The 25,752-nt window shown below is 42.0% G+C and overlaps 1 protein-coding gene and 1 long non-coding RNA gene across 3 annotated transcripts in view; both read right to left on the bottom strand.

Moving 5' to 3' along the window:
* LOC148045321 (uncharacterized) overlaps nucleotides 1-23,056 on the bottom strand; it is a 35,673-nt gene extending 12,617 nt beyond the window's left edge. The window contains exon 1 of one of the 2 annotated variants that reach the window (XR_015696560.1): nucleotides 22,803-23,056. This is a non-coding gene — a long non-coding RNA (uncharacterized LOC148045321). Of the gene's footprint in view, nucleotides 1-22,507; nucleotides 22,584-22,802 lie in introns of those variants that run through there. The other variant, XR_015696559.1, reaches the window with a different exon arrangement.
* A 216-nt stretch (nucleotides 23,057-23,272) lies between these two features.
* Nucleotides 23,273-24,655, bottom strand: HTR1A (5-hydroxytryptamine receptor 1A). Its single transcript, XM_014058521.2, has one exon. The coding sequence runs from the start codon at nucleotides 24,635-24,637 to the stop codon at nucleotides 23,306-23,308; it is 1,332 nt and encodes a 443-aa protein (XP_013913996.1). The 5' UTR covers nucleotides 24,638-24,655; the 3' UTR covers nucleotides 23,273-23,305.
* Nucleotides 24,656-25,752: the final 1,097 nt, after the last annotated feature.

The raw sequence follows: 25,752 nt of genomic DNA on the forward strand, positions 1-25,752 counted from the left end.
GGGAGTGACTTACCGGCTATGTCACTGGGTGAGTTTGGCCAACTTGTAAAATGTGGTGAAACTCACTTAACAATACTATTGCTTAGCAACTAAAATATTGGCTCAGAAACTCTGGCATTTGAAGGACTCAAGTCTTAAAGCTGTCAAGTTACAAGTCCCTTGCACCCCTAACCCTTTAGGGAAAAAAACCCAGGGATGTTCAAACTTGACAGCTTTAAGACTTATGGACTTCAACTCCCAGAATTCCTCCTCTCGCTCTTCATCTTGATGTTGTGCGGATGGGTGGCGGGAGAGAGCTGGAACCGGTTCTACACAGCACAGTAGATTTGTGGAACTTCTTCTATAGAAGAGGTTAGAACTGGCAGGAACCCACCCCTGGACTGGCCAATGGACATCATGTCTAAGATCCTTTTTAATTTCTTCTTGACCACTAGTTGATTAGATTACCCAGAGCAGGATGGAGCCTACTAAATTGTTTGTACAAATATATGTTGTCGCCAGGGGTAGATGAGGGCCAGAGGGGATTCTTACTGGTTCGGACCTGTTCATCCAAATAGTAGCTTGGCTGCTCGGGTTGCTGGAACCGGTAGCGACCCAGGCCTACCACGCCCCTGCCCTGGTTCTCTTGCCGCCATCTTGTTTTTGGCTTATGCGCATGCGCAGAAGCATTTTTAAGTACCGTGCATGTGCATGTAGTGCGCATCAAGTGCAAGCGCATGCAGCACATTCCTGAGCGAACGGCAGTAGCAGCAGCCGGAACACACCACTGGTGAGGGCTATTTTATTAATTTATTATTTTTATTATTTTCTTTGAGTAGTTTTGTTTTTATATGCTGTTTTTATATTTTGTAAGCCGCCTTGCGTCACCATGGGCCAGTAGGTGGCAATATAAATTTTCTAAAATAAATAAATAAATTATGGACCAGAACTTTGTGTTCTTTGTAGAAATCATTATAGCTTCTTTAATAAATTCTTCTTTTGTCTCTGGTCTATTCTCCCATTCAGTACTTTTTTTTTGTTTTTGTTTTATTTTCTTGTCATGCTGCTGCCAAACTTTATTATCAATCATCTCCTGCAGTAAAAATTAGTAACTGAAAATCAACCCAATCATCCCCTCCTCATTCTTGGTTTGAAAATGAACTGAGATGCTTGCAAAATAAAAACAGGCAAACAAACAGCATTTAGAATAAGGCTGTTTTTTGTGCTGATAGAACTCCTTCCCTACTTCCCATCTTTCCAAACTCCAAAATATCCTGCTTTTTAAAGATTTACCAGGCAATATCCACTTTTGTGTTGATAGAACAAAAGATCCAATGACTCATAGAAGATATCCTTCATGTGGGTCTTAATGGTGGATCCACGGAATTGAGAAGGTTGTTATGAAGAATGGTTAAAATCCAAATCCAAGAATCCATAATCCCCTAAAATCATTTCCATTTTTATTCTGGTATTAACAATTCTGAATCTTGTATCTGGATGGTGCCAGTTTGCTCATCCCCACTTGTAAATCATTGTTTCTGACACTGCATAATAAGAAATTGTATTTGCCCTACTCCAAACTGTCTTTGCATCAGAACTTATTACTGAGAGAAGAGGGATTTTGAGGTAATGATGTTCTAGCTACAGAACACAACTTGTAGAGTGAAGAACACTTGATGCTAGTCTTAGTGGCCATGATAAATGTATTGTTTCAGTCAGGTATTCAAATGCTTTTAATATTTTACATATTTTAAACTCACTTATTTTTATCAAGATGGGTTTTTGCTTTAGCATTGCTTTGCGTCCAGGTGGTTTTTTTTCCGTCTAGCTTGTTATTTCATTTATAGTTATAAGGCATGATGCCAATATTTTAAACAATAAAGTGTTAATGGCAAATAAGGAACATTTTGGGAAGAAAAGAAGGCATATCACTGAGTAGGGAAAGCCATATCTAAAGGCATAGTTGTTCATGTGACTATAAGTCATAATTAGGTATTTGTTTCTGAATTTAGACACTTTGATGTTCACAGACATCTGTACCAGTTCACTCAGCTTACAGCCCCATAGTTTCTATAAGTCTTGAGGAACCCCCTTTTTACATGCAGAAATGGTGAGGCATGAGAAAAGATTTAGATCCATAGTACACAAACCCCTCTGACACATCCGTTGATTATCTACAATAGGAAGAAAATATGTTAGCCATGAACCAAAAATAGTTTCTCTCCCATTCAAAAAAAAAATTGACCTTGTGTCAGGGTTCCAAATAGCATCCAAAATTAAATCAGAGTCCAAGGAAAAGTATTGCTCAAAGTTCCAATTTATTAAGAGATCCATGTTGGCACATTTGGAAGAACCCAAATCTGAAAGCTTCCCGGTTTTCCCCACCCAATTGAAAGTTCACGAACTTGTTCTGCACCCAACAGCCCATCACATGGTCCAATCTTCCACTGCCATGCTAGCAGTTCCACCCATCCAGTTCCGGTCAGGTTCAGAGGTGAAGAGACAAAGGATAACTTTGGCTTTCTAGAAAGGAATTTTGTTTGGGCTACATAGGATCTAACTCTGTACAATTCCCCCTCCCATTTTACCACAATAGAAAAGGCATAGTAGAATAATAGAAAGTGTGGCAGGCCAAAGATCCAAAAGGATCTGACACTCTGTTTCTATCAACTCTGCCGTGATGATCCAATGAAAGCATTGGAAGTAGTGTTACTACTACTTACTACTAATTACCAGTAGTGGGCTGCTGCATGGTCGCAAGGATTCAGGCAAACCCTTAGCTCTGATCGTTGGCTTGGCCTGCCATGTTCTATGCTATCCATTTATAATTTACTTTCTGGCTCGTTGGCTCTCTCAGCTGCATTCTGCGCCACCCCTGCTGTTCTCACCGGAGCTGCCTGAGTTGATTAGGAGCCTGTTTGAAGCTCTGTTTCTCTCCCAAAGGGGCACATGTGAACCAGAGGTGGTATTCAGCAGGTTCTGACCAGTTCTGGAGAACTGGTAGCAGAAATTTTGAGTAGTTCAGAGAACTGGTAAATACCATCTCTGACTGGCCCCGCCTCATTTATTCTCTGCCTCCCGAGTCCCAGCTGATCAGGAGGAGATGGGGATTTTGCAGTAACCTTCCCCTGGAGTTGGGAGGGAATGGAGATTTTGCAGTATCCTTCCCCTGCCACGTCCATCAAGTCACACCCACAGAACCGGTAGTAAAAAAAATTGAATCCCACCACTGGTGTGAATGAAGCGCAAGCCCGTGCACTCACAACCAGCAAACCTTTTGTTAAAGAAAGTGCAGCTCACCTCTGCTATTTGCTACATTAAGCCTACAGTTTCACTCTTGTTGAATTGTTCTTCAAGGATGAAGCTTTGGACCTCCCTGTGTAGCAGTTAGCCCTACTTAGTTCAATAGGATTTTATAAAGTTATAGGACTGCATGACAATAGTCCTCGCCCAAGATGTGTGTGAGAGAGAAAAAGAGCAGAGAAGTGGGATCCGAATAACCAATTTCATAACTTCAGAGCTTTTCAGGTTAATCCACTGACCTATTTTTGACCCAATTTATTTCCACTACAATCTATCAGAAAGCTGCCCTGCTTGTACACATGGATAGAAAGCTGATATAATAACCTCCCAAAAGCTGTTATCCAATGTGAATAACAGTACCATTTAGTATGCACCTTTGTAGATGCACCCTATCATTTGGCTGTCAAGGGCTTGATCAGTTTTATTTTAGCTAAAATTACAAAGTCCATAGCTGAATTGACAGACGTCCAGAAGAATGTTTTTTTTTCAGATTTTGAGGTACAGAATTATTTTTGACCGGTAGCTAAAGCTTCTATTACATCAAAACAGATAGTGGGTAGGGAGGTACCAATAACAGAGGGCATGCTTTTCACAGCTCTGAAGAATCATAATTTGTTCATGCATTTAATGAATAGAGGTGCAATTAAAAACAACTATTCGATTTGAGACCAGGAAACCTTCTGCCATTTCAAGGAGACAGCAGTGGACACATAGACTGCCTTGGACTGCCAATAATCACAGTATTTAAAATAAATTTACCATTTGGACCAACAAAAATGATGAAGTATCTTTCCTGGAACAATCAATGGGAGAAACTGGGCAGGTCAGGGGGAGGAGTCAAACCAGGAATTAGTCTGGTATCCCTATGTGGGTATCAGAAGACACAATCTCTCTCTCTCTCTCTCTCTCTCTCACACACACACACACACACACACACACCTGAATGTTGTTGAACCTTATCTGATCTTACCCAGGTAGAAACCTCAATTTGAAAAGCATTGCTATCTATAGGCTTGAGCCTATAGATAATAGCTAATTGAACTCTCCACTCTTCATATCTGGATCTGGTTGTTCATGATACAACTGACCTAAGGAGTATAAATGAAGTTGTTGTGATGGCAATTCATTTATTCCCAGTCTTGCCAGGCAGACTAGAATGTAGAGATGTGGTTTTGCCAATTAACAATGTAGAGGAAGAAAATGGCTGCACCAATTTTATGATGGTATAGTTAATGGACAAGCTCAGACAAATCTTAGAGAATTGACCAATTTCAAATTCCATAGCTCCAAAGTCAACTCCTTCCTATAATTCCAATTAGGATTAAGTCTTCCTACTGTCCTGAATATGGTGAGTCTTCTTCTGTGGTGGAACCCTTTCCCTATCTTCACAAAGATATCAGAGTATACCAACTTTCTCTCACATATACACACATCATTAACAGTGAGATATAAGACAGTGGTGTTTATAACTTTATAATATCCATATAACTCCCTATTTTTTCTTCTAAATGTTCTCAAGCTCATATAATGGGTTCTCATAGCCTTTACATTCTTCTAAGTAGGTCACTATATTTCCTTATTTAACATAAATTGAACTAATGTGACAAAAGATGTAAATATGCAGAGAGATATCACAGCCAGTCTTTAAAAAGACGTTTAAAAGACATTAACTAGGACAATGATGGTGAATTGTCAGGTCTCTGTTACTTTGAAAGGGGGGCAGTTGAGACGCACTTTAAATTGGTGCAAGTTTATTTATAAATTGCACTGGAATTAGCTGCAAATTTTCTAGCACCTGAGGTAGGAAACCCAGAACACATTTCTAACAATTACTAAATCATTCAATCAACCATAAAAAATGAAAAATGAAAAAAATAGCAGTTTGTGAAGTCCTATTGTTGCAGGCATTCAGCACTCTTCTATTTTCAGAGTCACCTCAAACCGCAAACAAATTTAATAGTGATGATTTTTGATGGCTTCAAAAGTTCACTGAGCTTTCTACACATTTAAAAAGATTGTTGCAACTTCAATAGTTTTATTAACTTTGTTACTTTAATATTCAGCAGATTGTGTATGTGTGTGCTGTCAATGTTATTAATATTAAGTACCTTGTTTTACCTGTGAACTGCCTTGAGCAGAGATTGTACCCTACAAGATTCCCTAATAATATTTTAATTAATACACAAATAACTATTTAAGTTCTGGTCCCTAAGAGAGCATCCTAAAAGCCACAGGCTATATGATATGCAAACAGTTTTGTTTCATCATTGGAACCAGGTCTAACCACTGATGGTGGAAACCATAAATGCTGTAGAAGGACCACTCCTTCTTTTGATCTTTTGTTCCTTTTATAACAGCACTGGCATGATCATCACAGCAGAAAAGGACAGATCTAAGGAGGGAAAGCAATAGTTTTTGAAATACCAAGATGTCACGAATTATCTGCTGGACCCTTCTCTGAACTACCTGATTCCTTCCGGCATTACTACACCCAGAAATGGAGGCTAGGAGTAGAGTTTAATAAGCCAGAGAGTAATCTCAAGTTCGAGATCTGTATTCTGTGGGTTGGCAGGACATATCCCTCCCAGGGTTAATATTTATTATTGGTGTGCCTTATTAATTAATCCATCTGTTGTAGCATAAGTATAGGCATGCATAGATATGCTGAAACACTATGCAGATCAGCAGTAATCATTCACCATAAGGTCAGTAATACAAACTGCTGACTCTGAAGCATTAAGTAGGGCAGAAGTCACAAACTGTTAACTCTCAGCACTAAGTAGGGCAGAGGTTACCACCTGCTGACTCTGTAGTATTAAGTAGGGGTCAAAAGTTTGCATGCTAGCAAAAGATTTATTTGCTGACTATGGGCATTCTCTAGGTTCAGAGGTCGACATGGTAGTAAATGAGTTACCATATACCATGGACTTGTACAACCATGATTGGTCCACATAGACCTTGCAACTCCATCCTTTCTTTGTGTATGCTCAATAAAAGAGGACTCTGTTCTGGGTCGTCTTATCCCGAGAAAGACCTGTGTCCGAGTCTTCCTTCATCATTGGCCTCATGGGCGACCCGCGGAGAAATCGCATCCATCCATGATTCTTAAAGCTGGCATCTTCAGCCTTCTAGTTTCTAGAAGTATTGGAATTATCACTCCTAAAATGTAGTCTAGAAATTCTGGGAATTGTAGTCAAACTGCTATTAAAGTTCACAGTTGAGGAAAGCTGTATAAACGCAGAATTCCTCAGGACATTCCCCCAACACTTACTGGGGATCTACACAGTACAAATATCACCACAATTTAGGATTGATTCTTCAGCTTCATAAAGACTATACAAGTAATAAAAAAAAAACCTGGCATATTACCGGTAATTGGGGTTTCTCTGCAAAACAGCATAGGCATTCACCATTAACATATAGCACAACTAGCAACATTACTAAGAAAAATTACTTTATTTATTAGTGTTTAAAACAGATTCCAAAACCCCCAAACTCTCTTCATGATTAGCTAACATTTCTCTCAATCATTCAAACGTTTTGTCAATTGCAGTTCCACACTGAAAAGATGTGTTGGGTTCAGCGCGTGCTTCTTTATTGTGAGACTCTATAAAGACAAATGAGAGCCTTCAGCCAAGACAGTGGCTGGATACATATGGAGTTATTCTTTAAAAAAAAACGTTGCAGAATCAATCAGCAGATATGCTGGGTGCCCTTGAAAGAAAGGTTATGATATTTGAGTTAGTTTTTCTGAATTTGATAGAAAAGAAAGTGAGCAAAATGGGACATGATTGTTATTAATGAATCAGACAGCATGGAGATAATACTAGGTACATTTTTCTCCATGTCTTCTAAAACTAAAATTGGGGTTATCTAATGGAGCATAATGGTGAAAGATTTAAGACAGAAAAATAAATAGGTCATCAAAGCCTTCACAGCTAAAACATGAGGTTTGCTACCATAAATTGTAGCACAGTGTGTAGATGGCTTTGAAAGAACGCTACAATAATTAAAGACAGAAATGGCTGTTAGTAAATATTCCTACTCGTGAGGATAATCTGGCTAGTTAGATCTTTAGCCTGATCTATCAGTTTTTTTGTTTTTTTCTGTCATTGTTATAAAACAAAACTTTAAATGTCATCTTATAATAAAGCCACCTCATGTTTCATATTTATGTATAGTAAAAGTGGCACTAAATACTTTTTCTCAACATTTTATCATAGAATATTTTGATTTATTGTACTATTTTCTTTTTCTGTCCCGCATTGCCTTTCTTAAACATACTTTATTTTTATGCAACTTGGGGTTTTGTCCTGAGTCATTTAGGTAATGACCAGAACATCCTCTCTAACAAAGGCATCAAGATAGTCTAAAAATCAGAGAGAGGGGGGGGACGAAGGGAAGGAGAGGGAGGGAAGGAGAGGGAGAAAGAGAGAGGGAGGGATAGAGAAAGAGAGAGGGAGGAAGGAGGGAGAGAGAGAGAAAGAGGGGAAGAAGGAGGGGGAGAGAGAAAGAGGGGGAAGAAGGGAGAAAGAAAAAGGAGGAGAGGGAGAGAGAAAGAGAGAGTGTGTGATAAAGAGAGGGATAAGGGGAGAGAGGGCGGATCGAGAGGGAGGGAGAGAGGGAGGGAGAGAGGGAGGGAGGGAGGGAGGGAGGGAGAGAGAGAGAGAGAGAGAGAGAGAGAGAGAGAGAGAGAGAGAGAGAGAGAGAGAGAGAGAGAGAGAGAGAGAGAGAGAGAGAGAGAGAGAGAGAGAGGGGATGTATTTCAAATTCCAGTAAAAATACATACATTATTCCTTTTGGGTTATTTTCCATAGAAAAAACAGTAACTGATAGCAGTAAATTTCTCCTTCACTGAGACATCAGCACCATCCCAAATAGTTGACCCTAAATCTATTGATTCCCTTTAAAATTATCTATAGATAAATGTGACTTTACAATTTTGATAAACGTGACTTAAAATTTTTGAGGAACTGTCTCAAAAGACTCTAACCTGACTTTCACACCAGCTACTATTTCAGTCTGTGGACTTGTGGACAGTATATCCAGACACCAGCAAGAAGAGTCTAGTACTGTCTACTAACTTAATGAACTTCAAATTAATCTTCATGGTTTCCCCAAGGAGAGTAATCCCTGAATGTGACTGTTACTCCAGATACAAAAATTTGAACCTACTTCTTAGCTTTGGCTATTTCCCTCCACTCCGACCCTCCCAGTTGTATGAAATAGGCAGCCCTATAAATCCTGTAAATAAATAAAAGAATGCTATTGTATGACATATTGAGGATCATGATAAGTTGTGGTTGCCAGATCTCACCAGGCTCAAGGTTGGCTCAGCTTTCCATCCTTCCAAGTTGGGTAAAATGAGGACCCAGATTGTTGAGGGCAATATGCTGATTCAGTAAACCACTTAGAGAGGGCTGTACCAGTTCTGGAGAACTGGCAACAGAAATTTTGAATAATTCAGAGAAGCAGTAAATACCATCTCTGACTAGCCCCAGCCCCCATCTATTCTCTGCCTCCCAAGTCCCAGCTGATCGGGAGAAAATGGAGATTTTACAGTATCCATCTCTGCCATGCCCACCAAGCCACGCCCACCAAGCCATGCCCAAAGAACCGGTAGTAAAAATGTTTGAATCCCAAGGGGTATATAAGTGCTATTGCTATTGCTATTCTGTCAAATCTAAAGTTAGACTTGGAAAAGTCCATATATGAAACCAGAAGGTGCCCTCTGTCACATCCTTAGGAGACCTGATTCTAAAGAGACTCTTAGGACCTGAGACTATGGTCATTTATGGTCTAATGATGCTACCTAATTGGATAATGAAATCTCTGCAAGAAAACAATCAAGCTCAGAGAACAACCAACAACTTCACAGTTCAATGCTGAGCTACATACATTCTCTTCTACTGATAACATTAATGTTTATAAAATTATAAAGGTGGTGTACGAAAATCAGTTATCACTATGATATATATGCTATTGCGCAGAACTCTTCACGATCATTTACTGTATGTGTGATGGTGTATGTTATAAGACTCCCAGAGTCACCTCTGTATGAGTAAAATAGCTATATAAATTTGTTTAATTAATAAATAACATTTAGTCATGAATACATGCACACACCTCAATGTAGTTTCTGTTCACTTTTCCCTATTACAAATGGTCTTGTACTGGTAGCTACTGCCAGTTTCTTAAGTGTTGGCCATGCTCCAATACTAAAATAAGTACAAAAGACAATCCAAAAAGATGAAAATTCTTAACATTGAAGAGCCATTATAAATAGTTAATCAAGTGATGATCTGATTGTGCTATTGCAGTTTTTTGTTCGTATTTTAATGGAGATAATAAGAATACAATCACAGTTTAGTTATTCTCTTAATTATTTAGTTGGTCTAATAAAATAAATTTCTGAAGAGGGGAAAACTATTTTGAAGAGACTGGTAGAGAATTTGGATGATGTTACCATGCAAAAAAATATATATCACATTATCTATCACTGTTCTAGTCTCTTTCCACTCTGCCTGATATTGAGAAATTAAGCTGTTACAAACTCTGTCCCCTAGAAGAGTCTGTATCTCTTGTTATGTTTTATATTAATCTGGAAATGTGGGGTCTTTGGTGCTCTCTCGGGTTGGTTGTTTTCTTGCAGACATTTTATTATCCAACTAGGTAACATCATCAATGTTAGAAGAGAGTGGGGTTTGCATTTTGTTTACAGTTGCTTCAAGCCCTGATGATGTTTTCTAGTTGGGTAATGAATGTCTACAAGAAAATAATTTAGTTCAGAGAGCACTTCAACTCTTGAGTTACAAATATTTTCTTTTATTGATAGCCTGGAAATTTCAGTAATACAGAGCACAGCCACAAGGGTTAAACTTGAGTTGGGAGTTTGGAAAATATTTGGACATCTTATACCAATTATAGCAAACCTTTTTGGCACCAAGTGCCCAAATTGGAAGACATGTGCAGGTCCACGCACCAGAAACCTGAAGCTGGCTGGTGTGTATGCCTGCTTTGGGGGCATTTTTCAGGCCGTTTTCAGGCAGTTTTGGGGGGGCAGTTTTCCAGAGCTCTGGTGCCTGTGTAGCCCAGCTGACCAGAAACCAGAAGAGCAGCTGGCGAAGGCACACGTGCCAACAGAGAAGGCTCTGTTTGCCACCTCTGGCACGCATGCCATAGGCTCACCATCACGGACTTATACCTTCTTCACTGACTATCCAATTGTTTCTGTACTCAGTTTAAAATTATTAGTTCTGTGACTTTTGTTTCTTACTCTCCTCAAGTGTTTGTGTATGGTACCCAGCCTATCAGCTTCCTCTATATTATGGTAAATGAAACTAAATTCAGTTTAATATTCCAATCCTAGAAAGGAAGGTACATTTAAAAAAATGAATGGATTTTAAGAACAAGGTATCCAGTCTGACTTTTATACCTTCTGAAAACTCCTCACAAAGGTTATCTTTGCTCTTCTTCCAAGGATCCACCTACTACTTTTGCTCTTCTGTTTCCTTTCATTTTTGGACACCACTAGAAATGCTATGAATGTCCATGAAAAATACATCTGCATTCACATCCATTTTTAATCTCATTTTTTTTCCTGAAGTATGTTTTACCTGACTGGATATTATTCATACATGAGCTACTATATTTTTAATGTATTTGTTTTTACATTTTAAAATAAACTCCTTGTTTATCCTTTTTTATTGTTCACCACCTTGAACGCCATCTGGGGCAAAAACATAGAGTACACATTTGAATAGTTTTTATGGTTTTGAGGGTGTGATTCTATCCAGTGGTGGGTTTCCATTTTTTTTACTATCGGTTCATGTGCGCCTGTGATGCTTCTGAACATGCATAGAAGCTTTTGTACATGTACAGAATCATCTGGGCAGGTAGGCAGAGCCTTCCACCCCCAGTACTACCAGTTCACCCGATCCAAGCCGAACTGGGAGCAACCCACCTCTGGTTCTATCACTGGCTTCTTGAATAGCACCTCTAAGAGCCGAGGTGGCGCAGTGGTTAGGGTGCAGTACTGCAGGCCACTTCAGCTGACTGTTATCTGCAGTTCAGCGGTTCTAATCTCACCGGCTCAGGGTTGACTCAGCCTTCCATCCTTCCGAGGTGGGTGAAATGAGGACCCAGACTGTGGGGGTGATATGCTGACTCTGTAAACTGCTTAGAGAGGGCTGAAAGCCCTATGAAGCAGTATATAAGTCTAACTGCTATTGCCATTGCTATTCTCAGATCTTGGATAGTTGCCCTTTTAATACAATTTGTTTTTATATTCCTTGTCTTCTATTACACATACAATTTTAATTGTAACATTGATAAGCCATTTTACTATTATTATTATATACTTTATTCATTAAACATGTAACTGAGTCAACTGAACATTCAAAAATGCATCACAAATACCGTTGACTGGCTCTGATGGTTGATACAAGTTGCTGCCAGCATCCTAGGCATCAACCAAGTACCTTCTTAAAATGTACAGTGTTCCGAGTAGAGCAGCTTTTTGCAGTTCCGCTGGTGTTATTGCAGAAAGCTGCAATTTCTTGATGTATTTTATAAAATTCTTGAACATGGTACCAAATGCCCCAATGACAATGGGCATCACTGTTACATGTTTCATTCATAATTGCATAGTTTTGATGGATTATTATCATCATCATCATCATGGAAGATAGAATATAAATCAGTGTTTCTCAACCTTGGCAACTTGAAGATATCCGGACTTCAACTCCCAGAATTCCCCAGCCAGCATTCGCAGCATTGAAGTCCGGACATCTTCAAGTTACCAAGGTTGAGAAACACTGATATAAATCTACTGTAAAAGCTTATTTAGAAGTGTGCTTTTTTGAATTCATGGGGGCCCAATGTAAGCCTCACTCTGTTGAATGGAGAATCTTCCCACTAAGATATAGATAGCATTAAACTCTTGGCAGAAGAGCATTTTCAATTAACAACCATTCACTTTATTCCGCTTTCAATCTTCCACTGGCAGGGTTTCTCCTTTGTCTCAAGACAGCATTTAACCTCTACATTTTGAGGTCAGCAACTGTGAAGGCAATCATGACTGTAATGACTTTTGTTTCATGCTGATTTTTCAAGAGTCGGGAGTAGAAATGTTGATGACATGTCTGTGTCCCAAGTCTTCTCTTCTCCAGGCTAAATATATCTGGCTCTTTTAATTACTTCTTTTTGGCTGAGCTTTCAAGGCAACTTTAGCCGCATCATGCTACTTCAGCGTTTTGCCACATCCTGTGTGGAGCCCCAATTCTTTGAACTGGGCTTGTCCAACTGCATCACCATATCTGCCTCTCGGTTTCAAAAGCAAGTTTCACCATGGGATAAGGAAGAATACAATTTGGAAAAGATAAGTCAGCAGCACCAGAACCCAATTATCTGTGGAAGCTCTGTTTGAGATGTTGCAGTGTAGAAAAACTGGCATAGATAACTGTCTAGGTCAGTGTTTCTCAACCTTGGAGACTTGAAGTCCACAGGACTTCAAGTCTCCAAGGTTGAGAAACACTGGTCTAGGTTCTCTTACATATTTCCCAAGAAGTTTGAAACAAGAAGAATCCAACCTCTAAAGCTGTGATGGCGAACCAATGGCATGTGTGCCAGAAGTGGCGCACAGAGTCCTCTCTGTGGGCATGCATGCCGTTGCCAGCTGCTGTTCTGGTTTTCGGCCAGCTGGTCTTCGCGGGCACTGGAGCACTGGAAAATGGCCTAAAAACAGCCCCAAAAATGTCCCCAAAACAGGACTTTTCTGGGCCATTTCCAGGCCATTTGGGGGGGCAAAAACTGCCTGAAAACAGCCCAGAAAGAGGCTTGAAAAAACCTCCAAAACAGCCTGAAAATGGCCCAAAAACAGGCAAATATGCACCGGCCAGTTGGTCTTTGGGTTTCCAGTGCTCTGGCGTGCGCATGCACACACATGTATCCGCGTTTGGGAGGTTCACCGTCACTACTCTAAAGCATACATTTAACTATTTGGAAAACAGGATTATAAATAAATAATAGTCCAGAAATCAATACTAGTTGTTGAAGCATTAGAATAATAAGGATTACTTCTAAATAGCATACTTTTTAAAAAGAAAATAACAGATGTCTCCTCATTATTGAGTTCTGTACCAAACAGCTGAACACTAATACATATTGCTAAGTTCTCAGATACTAGGAGATGTAAAACATATTGATTCCAACTTCTAAATCAATTCACAAATGCAAACCATAAAACCTATAATGTACATTTAAAGTATCTGCCAAAATGAAGAGATCTTCTAACCGTTGACCTTCAAGATCAGATTTCAGCATGTCTTTTGGCTCATTCAACCGATATCCTGCTCTTCAGGAAAGGATGAATAGAAGCATCTAAGGCAGGAGTGTCAAATTCACGTCATCACAACGGCATCACGTGATATATCGGGACTTTTTTCCCCTTCAGTAAAACAGACATGGGCATGGCCAGCATATGACACCTGGCCTGTGGACCAATAGCAATAGCAATAGCAGTAGACTTATATACCGCTTCATAGGCCTTTCAGGCCTCTCTAAGCGGTTTACAGAGAGTCAGCATATTGCCCCCAACAATCTGGGTCCTCATTTTACCCACCTCGGAAGGATGGAAGGCTGAGTCAACCCTGAGCCGGTGAGATTTGAACCGCTGACCTGCTGATCTAGCAGTAGCCTGCAGTGCTGCATTTAACCACTGTGCCACCTTGACCAGGAGTTTGGCAGCCTTGATCTAAGGGATCCCCTTCCCACAATGCCTTTTTGCAGGCACATTTGCTAAATTACATGAATAGCAATGGCACTTAGACTTATATACCACTTCACAGTGCTTTACAGTCCTCTCTAAGTGGTTTACAGAATCAGCAAATTGCTCTCAGCTGTCTGGGTTCTCATTTTACTGACCTGAGAAGAATGGAAGGCTGAGTCAACCTTGAGCCCTTCAGGATCAAACTGCTGGCAGTTGGCAGAATTAGCCTGCAATACTGCATTCTAACCAGTGTGTCACCATTGATATACCATTGGTAGTTCAAGCAAACCATTGAATCTTCAATGGTTTTTGCCTGAACCAGTTCATTATCAAGAGCAACACCAAAAATAATGTTAAATAAAGTTGCTGGGAGGGTTGTGGATTTATTTATATATATTAATCAAAGCCAAAAATGATGATCCTTCACAGCACCTTACCCAACCTGGTGGCTTCCAAAAGAATTAGGACTACAACTTCCAACATTTCTAGTCTATGTAGCAATTGTCCTGGAAATTGCCTCTTGGTGGAACACTGAGACTACTGGCCCACTTCATCCCAAAATTACGATGTTCCAGAATCACTATGGAACAAAAGCAGAGTTACACTGGTATGTCTAGTACACAGATTTACCCATCAAGGGACTTTCCCAGTACAGTATACTAACACTCAAAGTTCAAAGTTATACAGTCACAGTCTAGCACACCTGGAAGCACCAGGGAATGTTCAACCCCAAATACAGGTAGTCGTCGACTTGTGACCATAACTGAACCCAAAATTTATATTGCTAAGTGAAACATTTGTTAGGTGAGTTGTTAAATGCATCATTGCAATTGTTAAGTTACTAACGTTGTTAAGTGGACCTGGCTTCCCCATTCACTTTGATTTTCAGAAGGTCATAAATCAGTGGTTCTCAACCTGTGGGTCGGGAACCCTTTGGGGGTCAAATGACCCTTTCACAGGGTTGCCTAAGACCATCGGAAAACACATATTTTCAAAAAAATACGGAAAACATAAAATAATTTTATGGTTTGGGGTCACCACAACATGAGGATCTGTATTAAAGGGTCACGGCATTAAGAAGGTTGAGACCCACTGTCACATGACCCCTGGACGCTGTGATTGTCATAAATATGAACCAATTGCCAAGCATTTGAATTTTGAACACATGACCAAGAGGATGCTGCAAAGGTTGTCAGTGTGAAAAACAGTCTTAAGTCATTTTTTCAATGCTGTAGTAACTTCGAACGTTCACTAAATGAACTGGGGTAAGTCAAGGACTATCTGTAATAATTTTCTACTCTTTTCCAGGAGAAGCCAACATTTAAAATAAGTCAAAATATTTTACATCAATAATGTGTCATTTGGTCATTCAGAATCCATAACTCAATTTTTCTTTAAATAGGCAATTTTATGAGACAAACATTATATCCAAACAGAATACGGATTTTGATTTCTTTGAAGGGATAATAGTGACTGAATCCAGAAACAGTTTATATGTAACCTTCCCTGGGAATATCAATTAAGAGTTAAACTGTACACAAAGCTCTTCTGTCATTTTAAATTTCCTACATTCAAGATGAAACACTCATAACCCATTTGCAAAAGAAAATTAATTAACTGTAAAGATCAAAATGGAAGGGATAATCAAGTAGATGTGTCCCCCTTAAGCAAAATGCAGAGATTCACACGAATGCATCGTTGTGTGTATCACTGAGTAAGATATTAGCCCAAACTGTACATCCCAGCATTCCTTCGTTTATTAGTGCCAGATTCATTAAAAAGTATTATTTAGAAAGAACAGGAATTCTATTTCTTGACAACTAACCTCTTTATGTTCCGATCTTCCATGAAATATAAGCCAGCTCTAACCTAATAATATTAATGTTATATAATTGCATTTAGTATGCATCCATGACTATCCACAAGGCATGGGCCAAAAAGTCAACACAGCAGCTCTGATGTAAGGATTGAAGCTCTGTTAATTTTGTGTGAGCATCAAGTGGGGCTTCAATCATGTCACCTTTTTAGACCACACCAAGGTAACCTCTGACATAAGAAAGTAGAAAGGGAAAGAAATCCTCTCAAAGAAGGAAGGGGGGTGGGGAAGAGACAGAGAGAGAATTTACTGCTTTCCAAAATTAATTTAAATAGAGCTGAGTGTATTTGTATATTTAAAGAAATAACAACATGAGATTTCTCATTTGTAACAGTCCTGTGTTGCAACAAGTATCACCCACACATTATTCATACTTTAGGGGGGCAAGTGTAAAGTATCAACCTCCCTTGTGTACAACTTGAAATAAAATCCTGTTTTTTCAACAGAGCGTGTTTGGACTTCTGTTTTAATTTTCAAAAATATAAGACTACCGCCAATAGAAATGCATAAGACATTATAATGAAAGAAAGGAGGGAAAAATGAAATCCAAGTTCATTTTAATTCAGAAAATGCCATCCATTTTGATCCAAAAATTAATTTTAGAACATATTAAAATTACCTTTGTCATTGAACATAGTAAGCAGCTGCAGCTCATCAGTGGGCAAATACATTCACATAAATCACAGAATAACATTCCCTTTACTTCTAGGTAGCATAAATTGTTTCGGATTAAAGCAGATCACCTTTTGACTCAAGCATGAGATCGAAGATGAATATCACAAAGAGGGTAGGCTGTTGAGTAGTGCAAATGTATTCACATCCCTGTCAAATCTAGTTAGGCTTGGGGATGTCAATTTAGGTCCCAGTCCTTACCCTGTATGAAACCAGGGGTGCATTCTGTCACATCCCTCGGATTCGTGATTCTAAAGAGGGTTCTAAGAGCTCAGACTCGGATCATTTCTGCAAAACTTGTCCCACTAAAACAATAGCCTTACTTAACCCAGAATCATCTAGATATGATTCTGGAGGGCAAAATTACACTTGTATTTGGTGTCACTGCCCAGCCAATTTTGGAGTCAGAAAGTGAACGCTTCATCCATTGTTGCTTGTTAAATTCATAGGCTTCTGTACTTTCTTTTTGTGACAGTCTTTCCGGCATTCAGAAACTGATTCCAAACAGGAGTATGAGTTAGCACTCACTTGCGCATGCACACAAACTCCTTATCCATTACTGTAAAATGATTTTAACAGCATCTGGGAAACAAACACCTGGCGCGTGAAGCCAATTCAAACTGAATGCAAGAGACCAGTTTTCCAGGTCAGTGTAGTTGGACCTGAAGCCAAGGAGTCATACACCAAATGCAATTTCGAAATGGGTTGCTGGCTTTAGTTTAGGACTTGTCATGCTATTCTTGAGACATGCTCAAGTAGAGCATGATTGCATTACAAAAGAGCACGAGGCAAATTGGAGGGGGGGAAATATGCAGGTCAGAAATGCCTGGGAAATACTAAGAAAAGAAATAATAAGAATTTTTTAGAGCAAAAGTAGTCACTTCTATCTAAAGCATTTTTATTTTATTTTATTTTGTGTCGTGGGTCGGCAATGACTCCTGAAAACTGCCTGGACTGATCCCTGCAGTTTTATTTTCAGCCTCCTTCTAAGGTAAGAAACAGTAATGGGTCCAAGGTCACCTAGCTGGCTTTGTGCCTAAGGTAGGACTAGAATGTACCATCTCCCCAGTTTCTATCTGCTAGTTCTAGCTTGGTGCCTTATCCATTTTATTAACCTAGCTCTAAAGCATCAGTATTTAGTATTATGTTAAATGGGGTTGCTTCTTAATCCACGACTTCCGAAGAGCAGTTTGAAAATAATACATTTTCCAAAACATTTCTTCAAAATTGGTGCCCTTCAAAGATTTCACAATTTGTACCAGGTTTTTTAGCTTCTAAAATTTCTTTTATCATGCTAACTGCATGTTCTGGGTATTATAAAACATTTGAAACACTTTGTGTTAAGCGAAAGTAAGGTTTTATTTTTTTTTCCCATTTCCCACATGTAAGTCAAAAAAACAGTTTGAAAGCATGATAACCCCATGAGATAGTATATGAGAGGACATAGATTTTTAAATGAATATATTAATAAACCAATGTAGGCTTCAATCTTATATTCATTTACCTAGAGTGAACCCGCACTGAATGTGTGTCTGAGCAGATGTGGATAAACGTGTGCTATTAAAAGACTAAATCAGCCTTCCATAATTTAGTGTTCCCCATATATTTTGAATTTCAGCTCCTATAATTCCCAGCTGCTATAGGAGTAATTACAAGAGTTTGAGTCCAATATAGATGGAAAGCAACCAATGGGGAATTTTGGATTAAACCATACAAAGTCCTTATTCAAGAGGAAATCAGAGACATACACCCAGCAGGATCAGGCAGAGAAGTCAGGTAAACACTTCAGATTGTATCATGAGTGGCAGAGAGATTGGTAGCAAAAATGTGGATCTGAATGGAACAGCAAATGAAGCAGTCAAATAGAGGAGAGGCCGTTTGAGTTCTCAATCTCAATTTTAAAATGTCTTGAATTTCTCTTGTCAAATAGACTTAAACAGCTGTTGTATAAGTGATTGCTGCAGAAGAATCCAACTCTATCCGAAGTCTGTATTTCTATATTTGTCTATAAATCTGTATTTGCACTGAGAGAATTCTGGTTGAAATGTAACTGATTATCCATTAAACCAAGAATATAAAGCATGGCTTAACCCTGACATTTTAGAGAAGATTTCAATAAAACTAATTTCCCTCTGCAGAGACAATGCAAAACTCATGGAGGCTTGTATTATTTGAATCTTGGAATAAATCAACAGCCATGTAAAATATGCCATTTTTTTAAAATGTACTATATTGCAAAACTGTATACTTTAAGATTTACTTTGTCCTAAACTCCATACTTGCAATCTGCCAACTCAATAGACTTGCTGTAAAAATAAGAAAATATTGATAGCCTGACTGGACAGTGATTCTCCCTGCAAAATGTAAAATAGGCGAAGCAAATCTCAATAATGTCTACATTCATTTTATTTGCAAATTTGGAGGTTTTACTTACACAATTATGTTCTAACCTGAGCACATTATTTAAAAATTTAAATATCTTCCAGATGATATCCGTGAATTCTATCTATTCTATCTATTTCCAAAAATAAAGATGGTTTTTAACTTGGAATGGGATTCTATCTGTTTTACAAAACCAAGATCTCTGATGATATTATATTTACATGTAGAAAAGATTAGCAGATTAACGGTCTTGAAAAGATTAGATTTATAGTGTTCAATGAAGCCTACTCTGTCGTAGAAAGTTTAGCCGCTTAGCTCTTTAGCCAAAGAGTCAACTGAAAATGGTGATCACACCTTGTAATGGAAAAACACCAATATTATTGCTGTTTTAAAAATAGAGATTTTAGCAATGAAAGTGAACGCTGCAAGATTGTTTTTTTTAAAATAAAAATATGAACCCTCGGAATGGGCTTTCGGATCAATGAGCAATCTAGACTACCAGCTGGCAGTTGCTTAGGAATTCAAGCGAGAGGGTTTTTGGGTTTTGTTTTGTTTTATGGAGATACCAGTGCATCTTCTTCAGGAAAATTATGTACTACCTCTGAATTAAAACTCAGTTATGAATAAGGAAGAGACTGTATTCTCACTTAAAAAAATATTCTTAGCATCTAATAATAATTAATGGGAATAAATCGTAGAATAAAATGATTTAAAAGTAAAGGGTTACCCAGACCTGGGTTGCAAAACTCCAGATGGCCACCAGAGACAAAGCAAGGTAGAAAACTCAACTTTCTGTCACTTTCTAGTTGTTGCCCTATCTTATGCAGCCTGATGGTCCTAAAATATGTTGAAAATTTTTAAAAGTTGCTACTTCTGATTTCTAGTGACAAAAGTCAATTTAATTTAATATGTACTTGTGGCAGTTAATGCTACATTTTATCACACAACCAACATGACAATGGAAATTCGCATTTCTCCATCCGAAAGATAGCCATGGTTCGCGCCAGCCTTAATCAGTGAATAAACCAAATTTTGATGGATTTTACCCCGTACACTAAACTGTAAACAACTGCTTGCAAGCCACACGGTGTAGTTTCAAGCATAGTAGTTTACATAAAGCTGATAAATGAGTTGAAAGCTAAGAAAAAGAGATATCCTGGTGTGAAAACGGTGTCAGGGGAGTGGGGAAGTGGTCTTTTGGGCTTACATAATATAAATGAATCACATTTTTACTATTCTACTCATCTAATCTTCAAGCTGCTGGAAAATCCCTCTGAGAATTACATGAAAAGAATCACAGATCTGTTTCAGTGTTTCTAGGACAATCTAGAAAATACTTAGTCTCTTGCTTTATGAAGTCTTCCTAAAAAATATTCTGAATTAGTAACATGCATGCACCTGTGTGAGCAAGGGTTATTTATTGTGCCTCTATAAGAAGCATTCTAAAAGCTTTTCTATGGAAGCAAATATACTGAAATTCCTCTAATTCCAAATATGAATTCACTGTTGTTTAAAATCCATAAGCTTTCCCACTTGAAAGTAAGCATTTTTATCTTTCCGCAGAAGCCCTACATTTTTGGGGAAGCAATGGGGATTGGCATAAATCTGCTTGAAATTTCTAGATGACTGCTTTTTGTCAAGATTGACAAGTTAGACCACATAGATCAAAGGTCTCTCTTTCTATGCCCACAGTGCTACATGTTCTATGATCGCATTGCTCATAGGTTTATGCTGACATTTGTATGTACTACAGAACTTTGTTAAACATCTGCTTGGAACACAAACTAATGGATGTTCCTTGGAACTCCTTAAGAACACTTCTAAGTTCTAGCACAAGCCCCGTTCCCAATGGTATCCGAAAGCATTGGTGATTCCCCTAGAAAGCACTTCTGGATTGGATGGAAGAATCAGATTTGAACTGACGGCATTTGAAGGAAGTATTCAGAGATTATTTCTAGACTTGTCTCATTGTGGTTTTTCTACAGGATAGACTCCTTGGTAAGTGAGCTTCAGATATTTACTATTTTTCCTTTGGGGTTTCATTAAAGTGTGCTTAAAAAATTGAAATGTGCTTAATAAAATAAACTCATGTGTGAGATTGTTGCTAGAACCTATAGATCACAACCTATACTCCTGTATTAACCCATAGATTTTTAAATGGGGTGCTATATGTCTATTACAGATTAAAGATTTGTGGGTTGCTTTCAGGCCCTGCACTGCAATTTTGTGACATTTATTTAGCATATATAAAGCACCTTTAAAAAAAAGAAACCCATTCATATACAAGTAAACCTACTTTACAGCCACATTTTTGTGACAGAACAATTGTTTCGGATCACTTTTAAGTATAGCATAGTGATCTGGATTTGGATGGAATATCTGATGGAACTTTTACAGTGTTATTTCTAATGTTTTAATATCTCCATGCTGGCCACATATGGCACATTGTCAAACTCATGGTCTATTAAAAAATAAAGGACTAGAGATTGGCAGCCAGCAATGGAGGTGCAGCGGGCAGCCCCTGGGCCTTTATGTGCACATGGACAACATTGCAGAGAACCAGCAACCGGTTCTACCCAGTTTAGAAAATAAAATAAAAAATAAGGCAAGAGAAGGCCTTACTTTGATCTGGACCCAATTTGCAACTGCTATCTTGGCTCAAGAGTCTCTCTCCTCCAAACTTTTACAAGTTGTAGAAGAATTCAGTGATGCAGAAACACCTTTGGTCTTTTCCAAAGGAAACCTCAGGGTAGGATGCTCTGAAGAAGTTGCTGTAATTCTGCCGAAGCTTCTTTTTCTTTTTCTTATTTTTTTTAAATTGAAGGTGGGAGGGGTTGAATGAACCCTATGCCATGTGTCTGAAGCACCCAGTCGTTGGTCTGCCCTCTCCACTTCCCAATGAGATTCTGTCAATGCAATCCCATATAGCTCTGCTGTTTTTTTCCCTTCTCCAACCTGAGCCCAAAGAAATAGGTGAGGCCACCTGACTAAACTTTCTCCATGCTGGCTCTGTGGGCCTTTATTTGCACCCTTCCCTCCCGGATCTTCATGCCTCTTCTAGGGTTAAGGCGGAGATCCCAGCCACAACCTAACCTCATCCTTGCTGATTCTCCACAAAGCCCTGAGATTCTGCCCCAAAGTTGCCCCAAAAGGCTCTGGCCTGGAAGCCACCACTGCCCCCCCTCCAAACAGAACAAAGATTGACTTTCCAGCAAAGCTGCCTAGGAATGAATTATTTCTCCACCCCGCCTGCATTTCAACATCCACTCAACCATGCAACCCCTTTTTGGGAAGAACACCCCCCCCCCCCCAAAGTGATGCTGGCACTTCTCAAGCACCGGATACAAACAGCCTCAGGAATCAAGTCAAGACCTTCCCGGATTGGTGGCTGGACAAGGCAGACCATCCCTCCTCCCGGCCCAGCCCAGATGCCTACCCTTCCCCCCGCGAACAGCCAGGTCGCCTCCAGGTCCCCGGCATCCGGGGGGGGGGGTTGCCTTCGCTTCTTTTTCAAAGTTCCGACTTACTCGGCCATTCCTCGTAGCAAAATCTTGGCTTGTTACTTTCTTGCGGGTAATCCGAGAGAGAGGAAGAATTAGGCGAGATGAGCAGATGCTTCTTTTAATGCCTAAGGTGGCTTTTATTGTAGTTTAAATTCGGGCAAGGTTCCCAGAGGGGGAGGGGAGTGCTTTGCTTTCTTTCCCCGTCTCAGTTTCAATCCTGCAGCCCGTCCTATCTCCGAAACCATCCCCTCCGTCTTTATCACACACACACACATACGCGCGCGCGCGCACACATACACACACACACACACACACACACCTTTTTTCCCGGTCTCCAGAGTCAGATTCACAATCCTGGAGTAAGAAGAAGTAAACTCCGAGAAGGAGTCGAGATCGGGACGGACGGACGAACAGACACAGACAAATCAAAGGGACAGTCAGCCTTTCCACCGCACGGTCCTACCTTCCAGAACGGTCTTTGCTGGAGAAGTTCGGAAAGGAAGAGGACGGAGAGCAAAAACAAAAAGAGCGCAGGGTCACAAGCCTTGCTTGTGTTCTGATCCCCAAGGCCGCCAGGAGCCTCCAGCCATGCGGCGATCCCCAATGACGCTCTCCCCCCCCCTCTTCCCACCCACCCCCAAGCCAAGGGGGTCCCGGGAAAACGAGAAATTCCGGTCCCGCAGAAGGAGGGCAAGAAGTTTCCGCCAACGAAATAAGCTCGGGCTCGCCCATGTCCGCGGAGCCGAAGGAGGCGAAGTGGCGCGGTAGCGACCCTAGCCCGGCGCCGCCTTCCCGGCAAACTCAGCCGCCGTCCGTCCCGTCTCAGGGCAGGCAGAACTTGCACCTGACGATCTTCTTGAAAGCACTTTGGAAATCCTTGTTGAAGTAGGCGTAGATGACCGGGTTGAGCAGCGAGTTGGAGTAGCCCAGCCAGTTGATGACGGCGCCCAGCCAGGCCGGCATGGGACAGCGGACCTCGCAGAAGGGCAGCACCAGCGCCACGATGAAGAAGGGCAGCCAGCAGAGGATGAAGGTGCCCATGATGATGCCCAGAGTCTTGACCGTCTTCCGTTCGCGGGCCAGGGCCATCTTGCGCTTGGCCTCGGCGCTATTGGCTTCGTTCTTGCGCTCGGGGGCCGGCGAGGCGGCGTCGGGGAGAGGGTGGTTGGGCAGGGGCAGCATGAGGCTCTTGGCCGAGTTGGACGGCGTCACTTCTCGTAACTCCAGGGCCGAGCCGGCGACCCAGCCGCCTTCGCCCGGCCGGAGAGCCCCGTTGACGCAGGGCGCCCCCTTGGCTTCCGCCACGCTCCTCCTGGCCTTGGCCGATGCCTGCTGCTGCTGCGGCCGCCGCTGCTCCTGCTGGGGACCGCCGTTGGTGCGTCTGGCCGGCGAGTGGGCAAGGCAAGTGTCGGCCACCTTTCCCACCGGCGCTGCGGGCGACAACGGCGGCTGCTTCTTGTCGGCTTTGCGGACCGTCTTGCGGATGCGGAAGCGGGCCGCTTTGAAGATGCGCCCGTAGAGGACCAGCATGAGCAACAAGGGGATGTAGAAGGCGCCGAAGGTGGAGTAGATGGTGTAGCCCGGGTCCTTGCTGATGGTGCAGGCGTTGGGGTCGGAGCGGTCCTCGGGCGTCCGCCAGCCCAGCATGGGCGGGATGGAGATGAGGAAACCGATCAGCCAGGTGAGGCTGATGAGGGCGGCGGCCCGGCGGGGCGTCCGCTTGTTGACGTAGTCGATAGGGTCGGTGATAGCCCAGTAGCGGTCCAGGGCGATGGCGCACAGGTGCAGGATGGACGAGGTGCAGCACAGCACGTCGAGCGCGATGAAGAGGTCGCACAACGCCTGGCCCAGCGTCCACTTGCCCAGCACTTGGTAGAGGGCGGCCATGGGCAGCACCAGCACCGACACCATCAGGTCGGTGACGGCCAGCGAGCCGATCAGGTAGTTGGCCACCGTCTGCAGGGACCGCTCCAGGGCGATGGCCGCGATCACGCACGCATTGCCCAAGACGGCAAAGAGAATCAGCGCGCCCAGCACTACAGACGTGGCCAGCTGGTAGCCCAGGTTGGCCACCGGGGACCCCGAGGGCGGCGGGGTTGGGGACCCGGTCGGCTCGCTGAAGCCGGGCGCCGGCGTGCCGTTGGACAGCTCCATGGAGAGAGGGGCGGGCGAGAAGGCAGCGCCTTCACTCCGGCTCCGGCAGCGGCGGGCAGCTCCTCCCGAGGGTCACCATGGTCGCCCGACGGGACAGGCGAAGGGCGGCCGCCTGCCTGGATCACGTGTGTCCCTTCAATGAGCTAGAGCGAGGTAGCGGCCGGGCTGGCGACGTCCGGCTTCTCGGGCCAGTGCCGGTCACAGTGACAGCGCCGAGCCGGTTGCATGGCGCGTCCCACTCTGAGTACTCTGGGACCGACGACGGCGCCGAGTGCCCCCCCCCCCTCTCTCTCTCTCTTCGGCCAGCAGCCACTTGCTGCTCGGGATTCCGCTTCGCCCTTCCTCAACTTGCACTCTCTTTGCCTCCAGCCGGCAGCTTCGCTCTCCTCGAATAACTCTCACTTGCTCAGCTTTCTTTTACCCCGAGTTCCCGTCGGTCTTTCAGTCCAGGCTGAGGCTGAGGCTTGGTCCGGGTGCATCTTCTCCTCTCTCAGATGCCCCTTCGCTTCTTTTGCCTCCTCTCTCTTTCTCTGCCCTTTCTGCCCCCTCCCTCCCCTCCGGCGTTCTCGCTCCGGCTCCCGTTCTTTAGCCCGGCTGCTGCTGCTGCTGCTGCTGCTGTCGCCGACGTCTCTCTCTCTCTCTCTCTCTCTCTGCAGCTGCGCCCCCCGCTTTTGTAGCGCTCCCGGGTTGTTCCGGGCTCCTCTCGCTCTGCCCTCCCCTCTCCCTTCTATTCTCCTTTCCTCTCTAGCACCCACTCCACCCGCCACTCCGTTGGTGACTTCCCTTCTCTTTCAGTCTTTGGGATTCTCACGTCTCTTGCTATTGGGTTGTGGTTTTGTTTCTTTCTCTCCTTTCTTTCCTTTCAATCCCAGGTCTTCACTACCAAATCCTCCCGGGTCCAAATCCTCCCGGGTTCTTATGTTTCTCCACTTTGCCCCCTTCGTCTGTTTTTCAGTTTCCACCCCACATCCTCCCACCGGCTGCTCCTCCAGCACACACACCTCTGCGTGTGAGTAGGTATTTCTTTCTGGCGATGGTTCCTTTTTTACCAGTAGAATGTGGAAGAGCACGCCTGGTGAAACGAATAAGGAAGAGACCCTCTCTCCATTCAGAAG

This window comes from Thamnophis sirtalis, unplaced genomic scaffold (genome assembly GCF_051295495.1).
Source record: "Thamnophis sirtalis isolate CommonGarterSnake01/CBP01778 unplaced genomic scaffold, rThaSir2_p1.2 scaffold_5, whole genome shotgun sequence".
Classification (NCBI taxonomy): domain Eukaryota; kingdom Metazoa; phylum Chordata; class Lepidosauria; order Squamata; family Natricidae; genus Thamnophis; species Thamnophis sirtalis.

Excerpts from the sequence above, each read along its gene's own strand:
- HTR1A (XM_014058521.2), bottom strand. The coding sequence starts at position 24,637 with ATGGAGCTGTCCAACGGCACGCCGGCGCCCGGCTTCAGCGAGCCGACC.